Below are 16,018 nucleotides of genomic sequence, written 5' to 3'. Positions count from 1 at the left end.
GCTGTGCCATCTCTCCTCACCAGCGCATGCAACACAATTTCCCCCCTAAACTTGAACCTGTTAGTAACTCTTTTCTCTTGAGGAAATTGCAAATTCTTAAGCCCTTGCTGTAGTTTTCCTCTGTGATTGGGGCCACATGTAAAACAAATCCAAAATATCTTGAAATGAAATGGAGTTTACAGAGGACGTTAATAAGCCCATGCCGCAGAGGATTTTTGTGGTTGTTTGATTTCATCCCATTGTGGCGTTCTTGCTGCCGAGGCATCTTTTTAAAGGGGCTGCACATTTCTGGAGCCATGTCCTGCAAATCTACATTGCTCGGGAGACGGGGGGAAAAAAAATAGGGCTTCGGGGGTTAACATTTTTCGCTGATTCTTGAGGAAACGAACAAACAGAAATGAGTACATGCTGCCATTGAGAGTTAGGGCACACAAGACTTCACCGCAACATAATTTATTGTGTGTTGCGTTCAACAACCAGGGAAATAAAGACGACAAGAAGAAAGAGATGAAAATGAATGAACTCAACAGTTCTTCAAATGCTCTCAGATGCAGCACTCACTTACTCTGAGCAGTGCTACTCTGTTAATGAGGTTAACTGATACAGTACTCTTCCTGATACATTTCTACAGCAGTACAACTGATGAAGATACACTGCTTTTGAGTTAATAATTGAGGGGCGGCTATCAAGCCTCCACTACAGTACGTAATTTATTTTCCAGTTTTTGCCGTACAGATAAAAAAAGGAACTCAGGAAAAGATAAACAGGATAGAAAACAAATAACCACATGACTCGCTAAGTGTTTTCACTGCCTCCTTTCACACAGTTTCAATCAGGCACCCCACACTAACTGGCTTTTAGGGAACGTAGCAAAAGACTGCCATCTCAAAGTTGGTATAAGATTATGGGCGAGCGTTAAACTCTGATATTTGCTGGAGAGGCATCGGCATGGATCAACAGTGTTAGGGAGCGCGTCTGAAATTCCAGACATGCCCTTATTAAGAAAGCAACAGCGCCATAGAGCTACAAACCTCCCCTCTCCTCCCTCTGCAGCCCCCCCCCCCAACCCAACCCCCCGGGAGCTCCCCTGTGTCACCCTCGCACCCCTCCCTCTCCCTCTCTCTCTCTCTCTCCTCCCTCTCTGTCTCTCTCTCAGCTTATGAACAGCCCTGTCCAAAAAAGGACAGGAGACTAAAGGAGTCAGGAGGGGCGTGAGTGAGAGGAGGAAGGGGGTGTGTGGCTCCTCTGACCAATTTAGGTGACCACAAGGGCCCAGAAAACTCAAGGATCTCTCCCCGAAGAGACGGACGTGTCTGGAGGCTTCGGTCTTGTGCAGTTCTGCAAGCTAAGAGAAACACTAAACTCTTTTAAACCATCGATGCTTTAAGAAAGAGAGAGGGAGAGAGGAGAAGAAAAAAAAATCACGACGGAGTCCTTAAACAGTTGTGACAGGGAGCAAGAAGAACATAAGAGACATTGGCCATAGCCCAATGCCCGCAAAGCAAGAGAGCAAACAATGAAAATCGTTTCCATTTTATCCCCCCAGCCCCGACTTTCCCCCCAGAAAGAGAGTTTAGAATTTCCTAACAGAATTTTTCCCTTTGGCTCAGAAGAAAAAATAAAAGAATAGCTGTTTTCATAAAGAGCCGTCACTGGAAGGGCCAAATCATGACTTGTTTTTATATTAGCTTACCAGAGCACAGCCTGAAATGCTCATTGAGTGGTTTGCACCAAGAGTCAAGTAGCTAATAAATCTTCATAAAATTGAATGAGTTATAGCATTAAGAATTTCCACATCATAAGTAGACTACTTTTAAGATGGAAAAAGAAAAAGAAGGGTTCTCCACATTGCAATAAGTCTTCCTACTCGGGCAAGAATTTCAGTGTTTGAATGTATTGTGTCTGCGAGTAATACGACAATGTCAGTTAAGGCATTGTAATGCACTAATTAGGCTTTTTCATTTCTGATATAAAAGAACATTCACATTAAACATTTCCTCGCCATTCCAAGCATTTTACTGAATAATCTGTATTTAGCCATGACAAAAAAATCTGTTTAACCTCTGAAACCAAAGCAATTACATTTAACCACCACTGGCCAGGGAAGAGAGGCTTGGTTCACAATTGAAGAAAAAACAAAACAAAAGGTGCGAGCCTGTTTGAACAAGCCCAAATTGGCCTGAGCTACCCTCTAAGTGAGAAGTAAACATTGACCTGCCGGTCAACCACACACCAACATCTGTGAGCAAGATCCAGTCCACATTCACAAATTAAGGTTGGGGGGATCCTGAAGTTAAGCTTTTGACCTCTCTGAGGAAGATAAGCTCCCAGTTATCAGGCTGACAGAATCTTTGCTAATACAGGCAAAGCACTTAATTTTTTTTATTAGCATTTTCAAACATAGCATTAAAAGCATAAAAAAACGTCATCTTTACATAATTTTAACATGCTTTACTTGTTTTGATTAACACTAGAATTTCCACAGCTTAATTTTCGATGGAATTGTCAAAATAACTTCTGTAGTTTTGTTCATTGTACCATATAGTTCAGCTTAACTTTGATCTTCTGAAGTAATTAGTGGCACAAAGTTTTAGTTCCTTCATGAGAGACACAACACTTTAGCCGACCATAATATATAGCTTTATAATATGCGTGATTTGTCATATATAGTAGCCTACTAATAGAACTGAAAATTACACTTTGGGTTCATCCAAAATACAGACCATGGGTTGCTGTAAGGCAAAAGGAACACCACTTTTTGAGGCTTTTCCCCCTTTATGTTTGTAGAAGCAGTAACACCTGTCAGCAGAGAGCAAGCCTTCAACTATACACACCCACTGCCTGACCTTAACACACATGCACAAACACACACACACACACACACACACACACACACACACACACACACATACACACACACACACACACACACACACACACACACACACACACACACACAGCCACACACAGAGACACACACAAGCATATGCCCTCTCACAAAGAACAACAGGACCAGCATTCAAGGAGCAGCTGTTCTCTCCGGTCAGATTACAGATAAGGAAGACATTTTAAGGCCCGGCAGAGCAGGACTGCCTTGTCTGATGGGCCCGTCGGGCTAGAGGACCAAACGGGCCAGAATGGCCTCCTGACACCGGTTTTACTGCATTATAATTTAGCCTGAGGAAAACACTTAACCAGCCAACCCAGCTGTGTATCTGAGAAAATAGCAGGACGCACTAAGTTGTACTATAATACAGGCCACAAATGTTTAGTTTTGTACATAAGTAGACATCTTACATGCCTGCTAGAAATTATGAATTAATGTCACTTCATACATTGTAACATAAATTATTCCAAATAAAAATGATACTAAATGACAGTTAAAATATACTGATCAGATACTGAGCTTGAAGCTGCAAATGTAGCCAATATGATAATGATACTAAAGCGAAACTCAATTGAATGCTTTCTTAATTATCACTGAAGAGAAGGTGGGAAGCCTTCCTTATCTGAATGAAACCAATGCCTTATTTGCATATTGTTCTATGGAGCAATAAAACCTAATGTTTTAGGTATCACCTGCTAAAGCCTCCTCCACCCACCCAAGGACCAGAAAAACGAGTCTGACTTCAGAGAGGGAAGAAGTGCAGCCCACAGTCTGAGTCTATTCATCCACCTCATGATTTGCTATGCATTCATCACAACGCAGCTTTCAAAATGATATTTAGGGCTGTTCAGAATAATCTGTGCATCTGTGCAAAGTACAATGAGTGCTTCAATCTTTTAAAAAATATAATGCTAAACAACTCCAATGGAGCCAATATTTACATTTAGATTTCTATATGACAAAACTGTTTACCTACTGTGCAAGGCCGACATACAACGTAATATCTTATGTACAGTATCATGTATCAATTTGGTCATGGAACTCTTCCATATCACCCTTAACTTCAGTTCATCTCACTGCTCCTGACTCCTGAAAGTCCTTGATTTTCCCAGTGTTCCAAACCATCACTTGAGTGGATGTAGGAGATATTCTAACTTGGAGCCTCTTCACTACCGCTCATACTCTCACATGATTAACTAGACACAAGGGGCCAAACAGTATCTCCGCTCTCCAACAACTTCCTCTCACTTCCTGTCTGATTACACATGCAGGAAATGGACACAGATGTAGAGGCCTCATCGGCAGGATTTTTCTTTTCTTTCTTTTTCTTTTTTTTGCAGAGGGACCATTAAAGTTCTGTTGGCTGTACAGCATCTTCACCACCATTCCTCATGGATCTTTTATGCTTAACGTCATTAACATCCCTTCAGAAATCAGAAAGCGTTTCCTCAACAGCCATGAGATAGTTACTTTCAACTGTCTTCAAATTATTCAAGTCCTGCTAAGTTAAAGTACACATGTGATGCTGGCTCATATGAGAAGAACACTGCAATGGCAAAGTCAGTTTGGCAGATACCACGCCTTATTATCACACCAGTGATGGGTCATGTGCACAACATAGACATAAATTGGCTACATCCATAAATTATCAGATACAAGTATTACATGGATTATGCATTGCTCTTTAGATTTCGCACCATCATCACTGTGGTTCTAGGCAAATGTGTCAATCCCAAAACGACTAAACACAGGGCGTATAGTATAGCACTTCCATCTCCCAAAGGGATTAAAAAAATGTAAATCTCAGTATGGGATAGCTTACAATAATCCATTCGCATAATGGTTTGATATACAAAGCAATACATGGGCCATAATCTGATTTCAGTCATCCAGCAGTAAACGGCCCTTGCGTTTTGCACAAAGCATGCCACAGATTTCATGCCACAAGGTTTCCTAAGTAGTGCAGACTCCATATATAGCGTCCCATGTAATGCACAACGAAAATGCTGGTATGGAAATAGTATTTCTTCCTGATGGAATTTGGTACACTAGGTGCATGTGGTCGGAATCAGACACACATATGTCCCAAAAGCAAATGAAAAAGCAGTGCCACAGGCTGAGAAGAAGGGGAAATAACATCATCCATATCCCAACCAGACTGGCAGAACACAATTTAAAAGTCTGGAAAAGCAGACATACCTCTATCTGACACACCACAAGGGCACCTTTCTGTTTTAGACAATGCTGGACGTTGCGCACACACACACACACACACACACACACACACACACACACACACACACACACACACACACACACACACACACACACACACACACACACACACACACACACACAGCACAAACATAATGATAACTACTATAGGTGTGCATGCCATTTTTGGGGGGGGAGCCATCTTATGTTTCATATCAACTTGCCAAGGCCACTACTGATCAATCAGTAAGTGCACTAAGTCCAAGCAGCGCTGTTTGAATTACCACCTGAAAATCCTCAAGAGGAGCTCTTCAGAAATATTAATTAACCCCTGAGTCTGTATGGCATATGGATTTCATTGGAGTGATATCAGCTAGTAGAGATCAGTCAGAACTGTCAGAACTCAAGATCAACAAAATCACATTTGACATTATCGCAGGATAAATTCACAATACACACTTAACATAGTTTATATCACATCACAGCACATTGATTATTACAATCTATTAACCAAATGCAAAACTAAATGAGTGTAATAAGACAAAGATTAAAATAAGATATAAATTACATAACAGCCTCCTTTACATTGGCAACTGCAAAAGTTAAAATTGCTGTGATTTCATTTGGAATGATGAAAGTAGAACACTGTAGTGTCACTTAACACACAAAAAAAGTATGAGTGTTACACTGTAATAGCATGTGTGCAGTGAAAAAAAAACTGTAATTCAGATTAACATCATCTCGAAAAGGAAGTTCCTTTTGGATGCACTGAATATTGCTTGATAGGCATAACAATGTAGATGGACTGCCTACAAACACACGAACACACACACACACACACACACACACACACACACACACACACACACACATTTTTTCTCATTTCTGACACCATGTGACATTGTAGCAATATAATTTCTTGGTTTTTAGGCTATCAATTACTCTGTGTAATATTCTGTATCCTGAATGGTACTTGTTTGTAGATGCTATATTACAGTAGCCTAGGCATAAAGATTTATTATTCAACATTTTTCAACATGTCAACAAAAGTGGGTGTTTGAATCTATTTTCAAGATAATACTTCAGATTTTGCTAGCATTCTATAGCATTCATATGACATTTTAGTTAATGTGGGAATAATCCTTTAACCTCCCACAGACCTTACACCTCATGCAAAAGGTAAATAAATAGGCTTCCATTTTTTTTACAACTAGAAATAACTTCACCTCACTTTGGGAGACTACATTTGATGCACCGTCATCTGGTTTGTTTTCACTGAAAAGTATTAAGCTGCAAAACACTTAACCTGTGATAGTCCCCACATAGGCCCTATCCTTAGCCTACATTACAAAACATTTCTAGTTTGAGGACCTCAGTTTTACGATGTTCATGTGTTGGCCTAGGCTACCGTTTCGGCAGCTACGATTTCTGCAAAGAACACTTCCAGGGAATTGTTGAATGACATTCCCGAATACCATCTTCACGACTAGAAGTTCATAAGAATGACAAGAATCTCTAACACATTCAAGGATAGGCCTACCTAGTTAGGCTAAATATAATGTGATGTAGCCTATGGGTAGGTTACCGTGTCGATTAATTCAGTAATTCTGACCGTGCTCTCTCACGTGTATGGAAAGCGCTCTAGTGAATAAGGAAAGCTTGTTTTCTATAAAGACAAAGTTCGTGCAGCATCTTAAACGATAACGATTAGGGAACAACGGCAACATTTTAAAACTTTATAAGACGCCCTAGACGTCTCAAGCATTTTTCCCGAAGAAAATCGATCTGTTACGGAACAGCAGGAAAGGTCCGACAAAATGTAACGTTACAAGTTAAGGCGAAAGAAAACCAAGCTCGGCGAGATGCTGTGTCGCAAAGTGGGCTGTGTTGTGTTTAAGTTCTACGATGATATCTATAAACAAAATTCCTATCATAGAGGTGCTCATGAAAATCCTTGTAGGTTTGTTTTGTTCCCGTCACAGGAAGTAGAAGGGAAAAATCTCAAATATGGCAAAGATTTGAAAACTTCCATACAACTGCGCCCAATCCCACAAAGCCGTAGAAACAAAGGAATGAATTAGTTTAAAAACACGTACCTTTGACCGATATCACCTCTGACGACTGTAGCAAGGTCTTGAATGATTTGTGCATTCACTTGAGCAGTGCGTTGTTTTGGAGAAATATTTGTTCTGGTTTGACAGTAAGGGTGGAATTCAAAGTATGGCTTTGGTATGAAATCAACGCACGCCACTGAAAAACGAAGAAAAAATGCGCAAGGTGGAGCCATGGGCAAGCGTCAGTCAGTAAAGTTGTGGGCTGATACTTTTTCTGAATCCCCTCCCCCAATTCGTTGTTTGGAGACTGGCCTACGAAGTCACCCATGGTTTAATAAACTTTTTAACCAAAGTTCTGTCGTATTAAGTGGCCGAACAGGGAAAAAATCCATGGCTTAGCTGAAATCCAGTGGATGGCAAAGTGGAAACATTGTAAGGGAACTCTTATTTCCGTGGAGCGGTGCAGATTAAGGTTTGCGCAAAAAAAAAAAAATTCCCTCTCAACTTGTAAAATATCTCCTTTTATAATATGGTTAGAACAGAGTCGTTAGTTTTACTATCGCTACGTGTCCTCATCACGTTCTGCCTGTAATACAAGTTTCTACCTCACTGCCAACCTAAATCAAGACTGGTGAGACCTGCCCTTGTGTTACATTCTCAGTCAGAGAGACAACGCCATCTTCTGGGCATGGTATTTTACAGTAGGCCTAACGCACATTGATAAAACTGGATGTCAATGGAGTGACTTAGGTTCAGACAAAGCAGGCTGCTTCCATTCTATCTGACAGTGGCCTTTTACGATAGCCTACATATGTTGGAACTTTACTCTCTGCTTTACATTTGTACTTTGCTCTATTTCTATACATAGGCTTTTTTAAATGTGTTATGTCTTTAATAATTCAAAACAAGACAAATCCAATGTGACACATAAAAATACATCAAAACATGTTAAACAGACTGTATACCCAGCGGTAGACTTCATTGGGAATAAATAGAAATGACCCACTGTCAAACAATTACACAGTAATGTAAGTCACCATGAAAAGAAGGCTAAATCAAAATAAAGTAAAGGCATGTTGAAACAAGATAAAAAGACGATTTCCACTCAACATTTTGCTGTCAATTACTAATGCTAGTAAGGAACACTACATTTACAGTATACAAGGTTATTCTACACTAAAATCATAAATCTTATTTTTTTTTTCACTTGAATAGAAACCACTATACACAATTGTACACGATTGCACATGTGCACCAATATTATCACTGTGCATTTGGGCAACAATCATACAAAAGTCAAATTCTACTATCTGGAAGACAAATACTCTGGCATAAGACTCTGGTAATATACTGTGAAATAATATAGAGTGTGGTGGCTCAATTAGTAATGTTGATCAAATTCATATTAAACCATTCGGTTGTAGGCTACCACACGCCTGGAAGACACTTAATTATCAGAGTCAATTATGCCCTAATGAGGTGAGTGAAAAGTATGGCCCTTATACTGTGGGTGCATGTTCCACGAAGTTGATAATCTGAGATGGGGTTATTCTTGTTTGTGTCCTTTGAAGTTCATGGTTGGGTTTAAAAAAAAAAAAAAAAAAACTGTAATCAAAGTCTATTCACAGGCCAGTTTCCCATCAAAACTGGAGAGAGCGATGGCAAAGGCTTGAACAGCGCACATGGGGTAGTTAAAGTCCAGTGTGAAGGTTTCCTCAGCCACTCTTCCAAACTGCATCACTATGTAATTGTCTGAAACATGAAAACATGCTCATCATGATAATCATATGTTCATGATGCTCCATACAATCAGTGGTGCAGTCTATGTGATACACAGGACTATGCAATATACCCACTGAAAAGGCCACACCGTTTAGGTATATCCACTTAAAATAGGCAAGGACACGTATTAACATTTGGGGTTGATCACAGTGTACCCACTACAGCTAACTGGACTACATTCTACATTCCTGTATACCCACTACAGCTAGTTATTGTGACATTTTCTAAACAAAAGTCAGTTTTCCGAAGAAAATACAAATGTGTTTGTATTCCGTAACAGTACAACTTACTGTCTTTGCTGTGGACAATCTGAAAGTTCTTCACAGAAGCTTGCGTGACTCGACCATTGAAGTTGAGTACGTAAGACGCAGTGTCATCATTCCAAACTGGAGTCTTGTTGTGCAGCTCAATCAGGTTGTCCATCTGCCTGTTTTGATAGCGCATCAGCAACCCATCATAGTCCTGGGGCAGGCACAAGCATAGACAGTAAAAGATGTGGACAGAGCCATCACATAGACGTCAGCAGAGACCAATGAAGTACATTGGGAACTGGTCTCCTGTTTACCATGGCCATACTGTCTCTCCGAACGTTGGCCTGCCCCCGCGGGCGCAAGGCAGTGAGTTTGGATAACTGTGTTCATGTGCATGTCCATGCTTGTAATGTAAATAAATATGACAAAGTATTTCCTAGCACGTACTGTAGGCACTGACATGAATAACTCACCCAATCTAATGAAATTAACATGGTTTATATAGGCTACCCTTACATTGTTCATATGAAATAGGAGCTCATTAATCAATATTCAGTGACACACATGAAACTGTTCCAGAGGGAACACTATATTTAAATTGCATTCAGAGACACAAGCTTCACAAGCTTCACTCACGTTGCGGGCTCGGATTGGCACCCGTTCACTGTCCTCGTCCATCCCAGGGATGACCACAGTCATCTTCCTTGGGCCTTTGAAACCCAGAACGTTAGTCTCCTGCCAAATTAAAAAGTAAAAATAAAACCAAGAGATGAGATTTGTGGTTTGCATCCAGATTTCTCTCATTGTAATTGAAAACAAGGATTCCATGACCTGAAAGTACTCACATAGATAATGGCAGCAAGCTCTTGCCGAGCATTGGACATGTCTCTGAGGGCTCGGTCAGGATTAAGACCGTTATCAAACACAGTGAACTTGGTGCCCACAAGATTTGACCTGTATGACATAAAGGGTTAGGAAATGTTTGTTTGTTCCTCTTCAGAGGAGAAAACACATTGTTTTACATTTCATTAAATACTTACATCTTATTGTGCTTTATTTATTTAATTACAGGCTAAATTGTTATCATGTATGTATGTTAATGAAAAACAAAGAAAAATATGAAATATTTACCTTAACTTCCCCACAAAATGTTCACCTCCTCGTGACAAATCAGTGGCATCTATTGATATCAAGTAATTTGAAGTTGCGCTTTTCTTACGTTTCCTCCCAGCCAACAAAAAGGTCTGCAAACATACACCAGTTTCATAAGATTTTAAAGACACAATGAAGTTAATGTTTTGATGAAGGTAAAGTTACCACTTCTTCACCTTCTTTTCATTGTCCAGGTGTATGAAGTATGTGGGGTAGAAGCCACGGTCCATTCCCCTTTTGTCCCGCGTGACTTTGCATTTCACAGTGACCCCTTCAGGAGCAGGCTGAAGGACAAACTCTTCCAGGTCATCAAACTCTATTTCAGGTGATGGAGGTCGTTCCTCCTGAAAGGCGCGGGGAGAAATACATTGTCACTAAACCAAAGTTACATTAAATTCTTAACTCTTTACAGTAATAAAGATTTGCAAGTGGAAATACTTGGACAAAATCACCCTTATTTGAATCTCAATTGCAAATGCAAAAGTACAGTAAGTGTAAGTGTAAGTGTAAGTGTAAGTGTAAGTGTAAGTGTAAGTGTAAGTGTAAGTATAAGTATAAGTACAGTATAGTGTAAGTAGTATGGAATGACCTTTTTGCCCTTTTTGCCTTTGCCCTTCTTCTTTTTAGTCAGCTCGGTGCCCTCATCATCACTATCATCAGCTTTTGCTGAGGAGGAGGAGGAGGAGGAGGAGGAAGAACAGGTGTTAATTGATTGACTCCAATTCATGTTGCGCCTAAAAACAGGTCAACATAATAAACCATGGCTTCTTGCTTAAATATTTTTGTTACGTCATGATCTAGCTCACATGACATTTTGTGATATTTTTGATATGAACTGATAGCATTGCAGTTACAGTATTATTGAAGTACCAGTTCAGAAATCGTACATTTGTTTTGAACAACATTATCAAAAAAGAAAAACGTTGCGGTCACTTACCCTTCTTCTTCCCCTTTTTATCTTTTTCTTTATCTTTTTCCTTGTCTTTGTCCTTGCCTTTGTCTTTTCCTTTGTCTTTTCCTTTCTCTTTCTCTTTGCTCTTGTGTTTGTCTCCTCCGGTTTGAAACATTGAGGCAGAACTTGCAGGGGCCTTCTTTTTGGTTTTACTAGGTTTACTCTCCGATTCACTTTCATCATCGTCCTCCGACTTGGAAGCTGTCAACCAGTCAAGGCAAGAAAACTTTCATTATTTGATATTCAATTGAATAATTTTCCAAAGTCAAAGTATAGATTCACATTTTCACCATCACTGCAATCATGATATCAAATATGTTGTTTATCATACCATAGAAAGCATCTTTAGATCAGAAAATATTTCACCTTTCTTTTTTGTGACAAACTGTGGTTTGTCTCCATTTATCTGAAACATGGAAACAGGCTGCTTTTTGGACTTGGAAGTCTTTTCTTTGGTGTCTGACTCACTTTTAGTGTCTGAAAAAACAGCATGTTAGATAAGTGTTGGCATATTTTTAGATATTTCCAGTAAACCTGGCAGTTCAATTGTGTCTAACACTTTTATCTCTAGCCTATTAAGCAACATTATTTCATTTTCCAATCACACAATCTGGTTGTTTAGTCATGCGACTACTATGTTAAAATCTGGTAAATCTGTAAAAAAAAAAGTGTTAAGTCCATATTAACCTATATTAAACTTATTAGCAAGCTTACAATTTTCACAATGCACCACATAATTTCAAGGGAAACTGCTGTTTCGGGAGAGGCAATTTGGCCGCAAATATTATGTGAAATATCATAGTTTGTTGCCTACTATAAGTTGTGCATTATCATAACATTCAATGATGTGCAAATACTTAACAGGAAATGCTTCTGAAAGATGCCATATGAACACACACACACACACACACACACACACACACACACACACACACACACACATACACACACGCACACACACACACACACACACACACACACACACACACACACACACACACACACACACACACACACACACACACACACACACACACACACACACACACACACCTTAGAATAGTTAAACAGTCTCTACTCACCTTTGGCCTTTGACTTCTTATCCTTGGCAACAGAGAGGGAACTCTCCTTTGTGTTTTTTTTCTTGGTCGTTTTTTCACCATCATCATCCTCGTCATCATCTTCTGCATCTGAACCTGCAGTGAAAATTCAAAGAATTTCAATTTAATTTGCTTAATGTTGCAGTGTACGGAATAGTTTTACTTGTACGTCATTTTCCAAGAGATAAAAAGTCCTAATAATGATAATGATCTTACTTAATTTCTTTTTGGGCACACTTTTGGCCTTCTTCTTTGTGTCCTTTTCTCCAGTGTCCTCTTTATCCTTTTCAGGTTTCTTTTTCTTCACTTTTTTTCCATCTTTTAATTTCGACACATTGTACAGCGAACCAAAAAAAAGCAACACAAAAATTGAATGACGAAAAGACCTAACTAAAGGTAAACCAAACCTCAAATCTTTAACACAGTTCTGATGCGATAACGTTAGATGTATTGTTCTCAGTGATTCAGTGAGCTATGAGATGGATATGTAAAAAGCTAGTTTCAAATGCATAATGTGTTAAATGTAGAGAGATTCTGGCTATGCAACTCACTTAGGTTTGGTATTACATGTAACTGGCTAGACTGACTTGATGAGGTGAGACTAAATGGGCTCCTTAAAATAAGGGCAAAGGGTGGTACACTTAAATGAAAAAAATAGAGAGAAAGAGCAGGGGTTTTTTACTCTATTTTTAAGACAGCACCTCACAACAATCCTCAATGTGTGTTTCAGTTTTCAGTTACTGTATATTAAATGGGTTTTCACTTTTTGTAGGTGTGCTGCCTTCTTCGTCTGAGACTTCTTCAGTCTTCTTGGCTTTTGGCTTCTTTGGTTTGGCATCTGCACCATTGGTCTTTGCTGAATCAGCTTCTTGCTTCTTCTTTTTAGGCTTCTTCAGATCCTGTCGGGAAAATAAAAGTGAATTTTAAAGTGTGTGTGTGTGTGTGTGTGTGTGAGAGAGAGAGAGAGAGAGAGAGAGGGAGAGAGAAAGAGAGTGTCTCTCTCTCTCTGTGTGTGTGTCTGTGTGTGTGTGTGTGTGTGTGTGTGTGTGAGAGAGACAGAGAGAGCGCGCGCGCGAGAGAGAGAGAGAGAGAGAGAGAGAGGAACAATGTTGGGTTTGTTTTCAACATGGAAAGAAGCACCTTAATGCTGCTTTGAGGTTCAAGGTGAGGTTTTGGAGAATCCTTTGTAGATTTTGTAATATGGTTAATAAAACAGTTGTGCCTCACAATTCTGGATGCATCAGTGTGATCTCCTGTTTCCCCGGTGACCACATACAGCAAGAGACCATGTAATCTCATTAGGCTAAATCTCATGTGTCTATTTCTGTCCCAGACTTTTCCCAGTGGATGATACAATCGCAGTACACAGGAAATCTCAAAACCTGGTAAAAACTCCACTATACTATTTTCCCCCGAGAGAAAGTGCCTCAGTCACCGACCAAACATGCTGTTTTGAGTTGAAAAGTTCAACTGAAATCTAGCCCACTCAAAACAAGAATAACCAGGTATTCCTGCTGTTAAGTAATGCTTGGCATCTACTCATCTCAGCACACACATCATTTGCCAACAAAGGTGATGTTTAGGAATTATGTTATTGTCACTAGAACATTTATATAGACCTTATACTGTACATAACCTGTGCAAGATAAATATTAAAACACACTCATGTTGCACATGTAAAAGCAGTTGTTAGTTGTTGGTTTTATTAAGAATTTCACTGTTAGTTGTTGTTTTTATTCTTTTTTTTTTATCTTAATTACACCATATGCAATCCTTACAACTATATGTTGTAATTGTACCAATGCGTTTTTGGGTTATGGCCCAGCAGAACTATTCTATTGTGCTAATAGGATTGTCTGTATCCTGGAGAGTAAACAGTGAGCAGAGAAAATCTCCTTCTACTATTTGCCATTAGTTTAGCTTACTATAGCCTGATATTATGTTGTCACTATGTTTGAGATTGAGTTGAAGCTCAAACTTGCTCCAGAGGCTCTTTAACCTTGTTTGTTTGTTTGTTTGTTTGTTTGTTTTCCTCTCTCCAACAACAATTTAATTGTTCAAACCCAGCTGAGGTTTTGTAGCTTTGTGGAGTCATAGAATCATTGGTTATAAGATGACATCACTGGGCCTCCTCATCTACACTGGCCAAATTGCTGTTTGTTCAATGTAGCACTGGCATGGAATTAAGCATGAAGGATAAGTATTTGAGTATGATTAGCTTTATCTTAATTATAAAAAAGTTCTGTCTGTCATACAGCATGTCTTATACAAAATGTATATTATAATCTATAAGTTACCACAAAGAACCTCTCTGGTAGTCATGCATGTCAATTCAGACTCACTGACTGTTTTACAAGTTGTGATATCTCATCTCATTTCCATTATCTGAATATTTAGAAAATTGAAAACCTGCCACTCTGACACTGACATCACACTGCTGTGCCCTTACCTAAGAACGGAATGCCTCACTTTGCAACACTTTGCAACACTTTGAAGTGAACAAGTCAATGTTAATCGAAAAGCAATCAATTACACATTTAGTCTAGAATAGATGAGATATCTTCTTCTTCTTCTGTATTACACCTACACAGTCATTTTGTTCATCCATTTTCAACCTTACGCACATCTTGAGAGTCCGCAATTAGAGAAAAAGTAAATATTAGAGCATGAAGCCTATTGACTATTGATTGATTTAATTTGGACATCATTTTAGTTATCAAAAAGATGAACCAGTGACTATATGCTGGATTGATCCCTTTGCATGTCCTCACAAGAAAGTCACTGCTTTTAATTACAACATAGTAATGGAATTATAGATATACAGCATGGTGGTCAATCATCAAGGTGTCTGTTGGGAGCAGCACTGATAAGAGCAAGTTGACAGACTTTTTTTTATTGTAAATTCTTGCTGCCACTCCAGTACCAAATTTTACTCTAGTTTTAAGGATACGCCATTTTTTCTGTCTGTACCCTCCGGTTACAAGGGCAAAGTATTAACAGTTGGCACACACATTAATTGGAATCACACAATGCTGTGCCACCTCTTACATCATTGATACATAAGAGCTGCCAGGGCTTCAGTCAGTGCAAAGGCCTTTCATTTTCACCAATTCCTTTCAATTTCACTCCACTCGAACAAAGACACAAAGTGAAGCTTTGTGTTTTGCATGCACCTTTTTATTCAAAGAAAAATAGCTATATAATCTATAAGTGACTTCTAACAATTGTTACTGTATTTGTAGTAGGCTACTTTTGCAAAAGTTGTAATTGTTTTGCATTCATGAAATAGAATATTGTTTTCATCACCTTGTTTGGGTACAGAGTTGCATTTCCTCAAACAACCATAAAGAGACATACAGTGAAGTCATGCAATTGATAAAACAATCCTAATTCCCTCCTTTCCCAAAGCCATACCTTTTCTGCTGACATTTTGAATTCACTGACATTGGCTCCAGAGGAGGACCAGATCGATGCGATAAAATGAAATTGTTTTTTAAATCCCTCTGAGTAGAAAAGAAATCTGTGTGATTCCTAGGAGAAGTGTGTGTGCCTACAGGAGAAGTTGATAATAGGATTCTCAGGATAGCCATCTGGCCCAGGAGGAACCATGAGGATGGGGTAAGCCA

The 16,018-nt window shown here is 39.2% G+C and overlaps 1 protein-coding gene across 1 annotated transcript; it reads right to left on the bottom strand.

Annotated features, from left to right (window-relative positions):
* Positions 1–8,515: 8,515 nt before the first annotated feature.
* Positions 8,516–12,612, bottom strand: tulp1a (TUB like protein 1a). The gene is made up of 11 exons (XM_062540105.1): positions 12,609–12,612; positions 12,375–12,488; positions 11,659–11,769; positions 11,278–11,493; positions 10,930–11,006; positions 10,517–10,684; positions 10,320–10,432; positions 10,034–10,142; positions 9,825–9,923; positions 9,228–9,399; positions 8,516–8,907 (listed from the first exon to the last, which is right to left on the bottom strand). The coding sequence occupies exons 3-11, from the start codon at positions 11,705–11,707 to the stop codon at positions 8,774–8,776; spliced, it is 1,137 nt and encodes a 378-aa protein (XP_062396089.1). The 5' UTR covers positions 11,708–11,769; positions 12,375–12,488; positions 12,609–12,612; the 3' UTR covers positions 8,516–8,773.
* Positions 12,613–16,018: the final 3,406 nt, after the last annotated feature.

This window comes from Sardina pilchardus, chromosome 7 (assembly GCF_963854185.1).
Source record: "Sardina pilchardus chromosome 7, fSarPil1.1, whole genome shotgun sequence".
Lineage (NCBI taxonomy): Eukaryota > Metazoa > Chordata > Actinopteri > Clupeiformes > Clupeidae > Sardina > Sardina pilchardus.
Note: the sequence above shows the minus strand (reverse complement) of the source record. Positions and strands in the feature narration are given on the sequence as shown.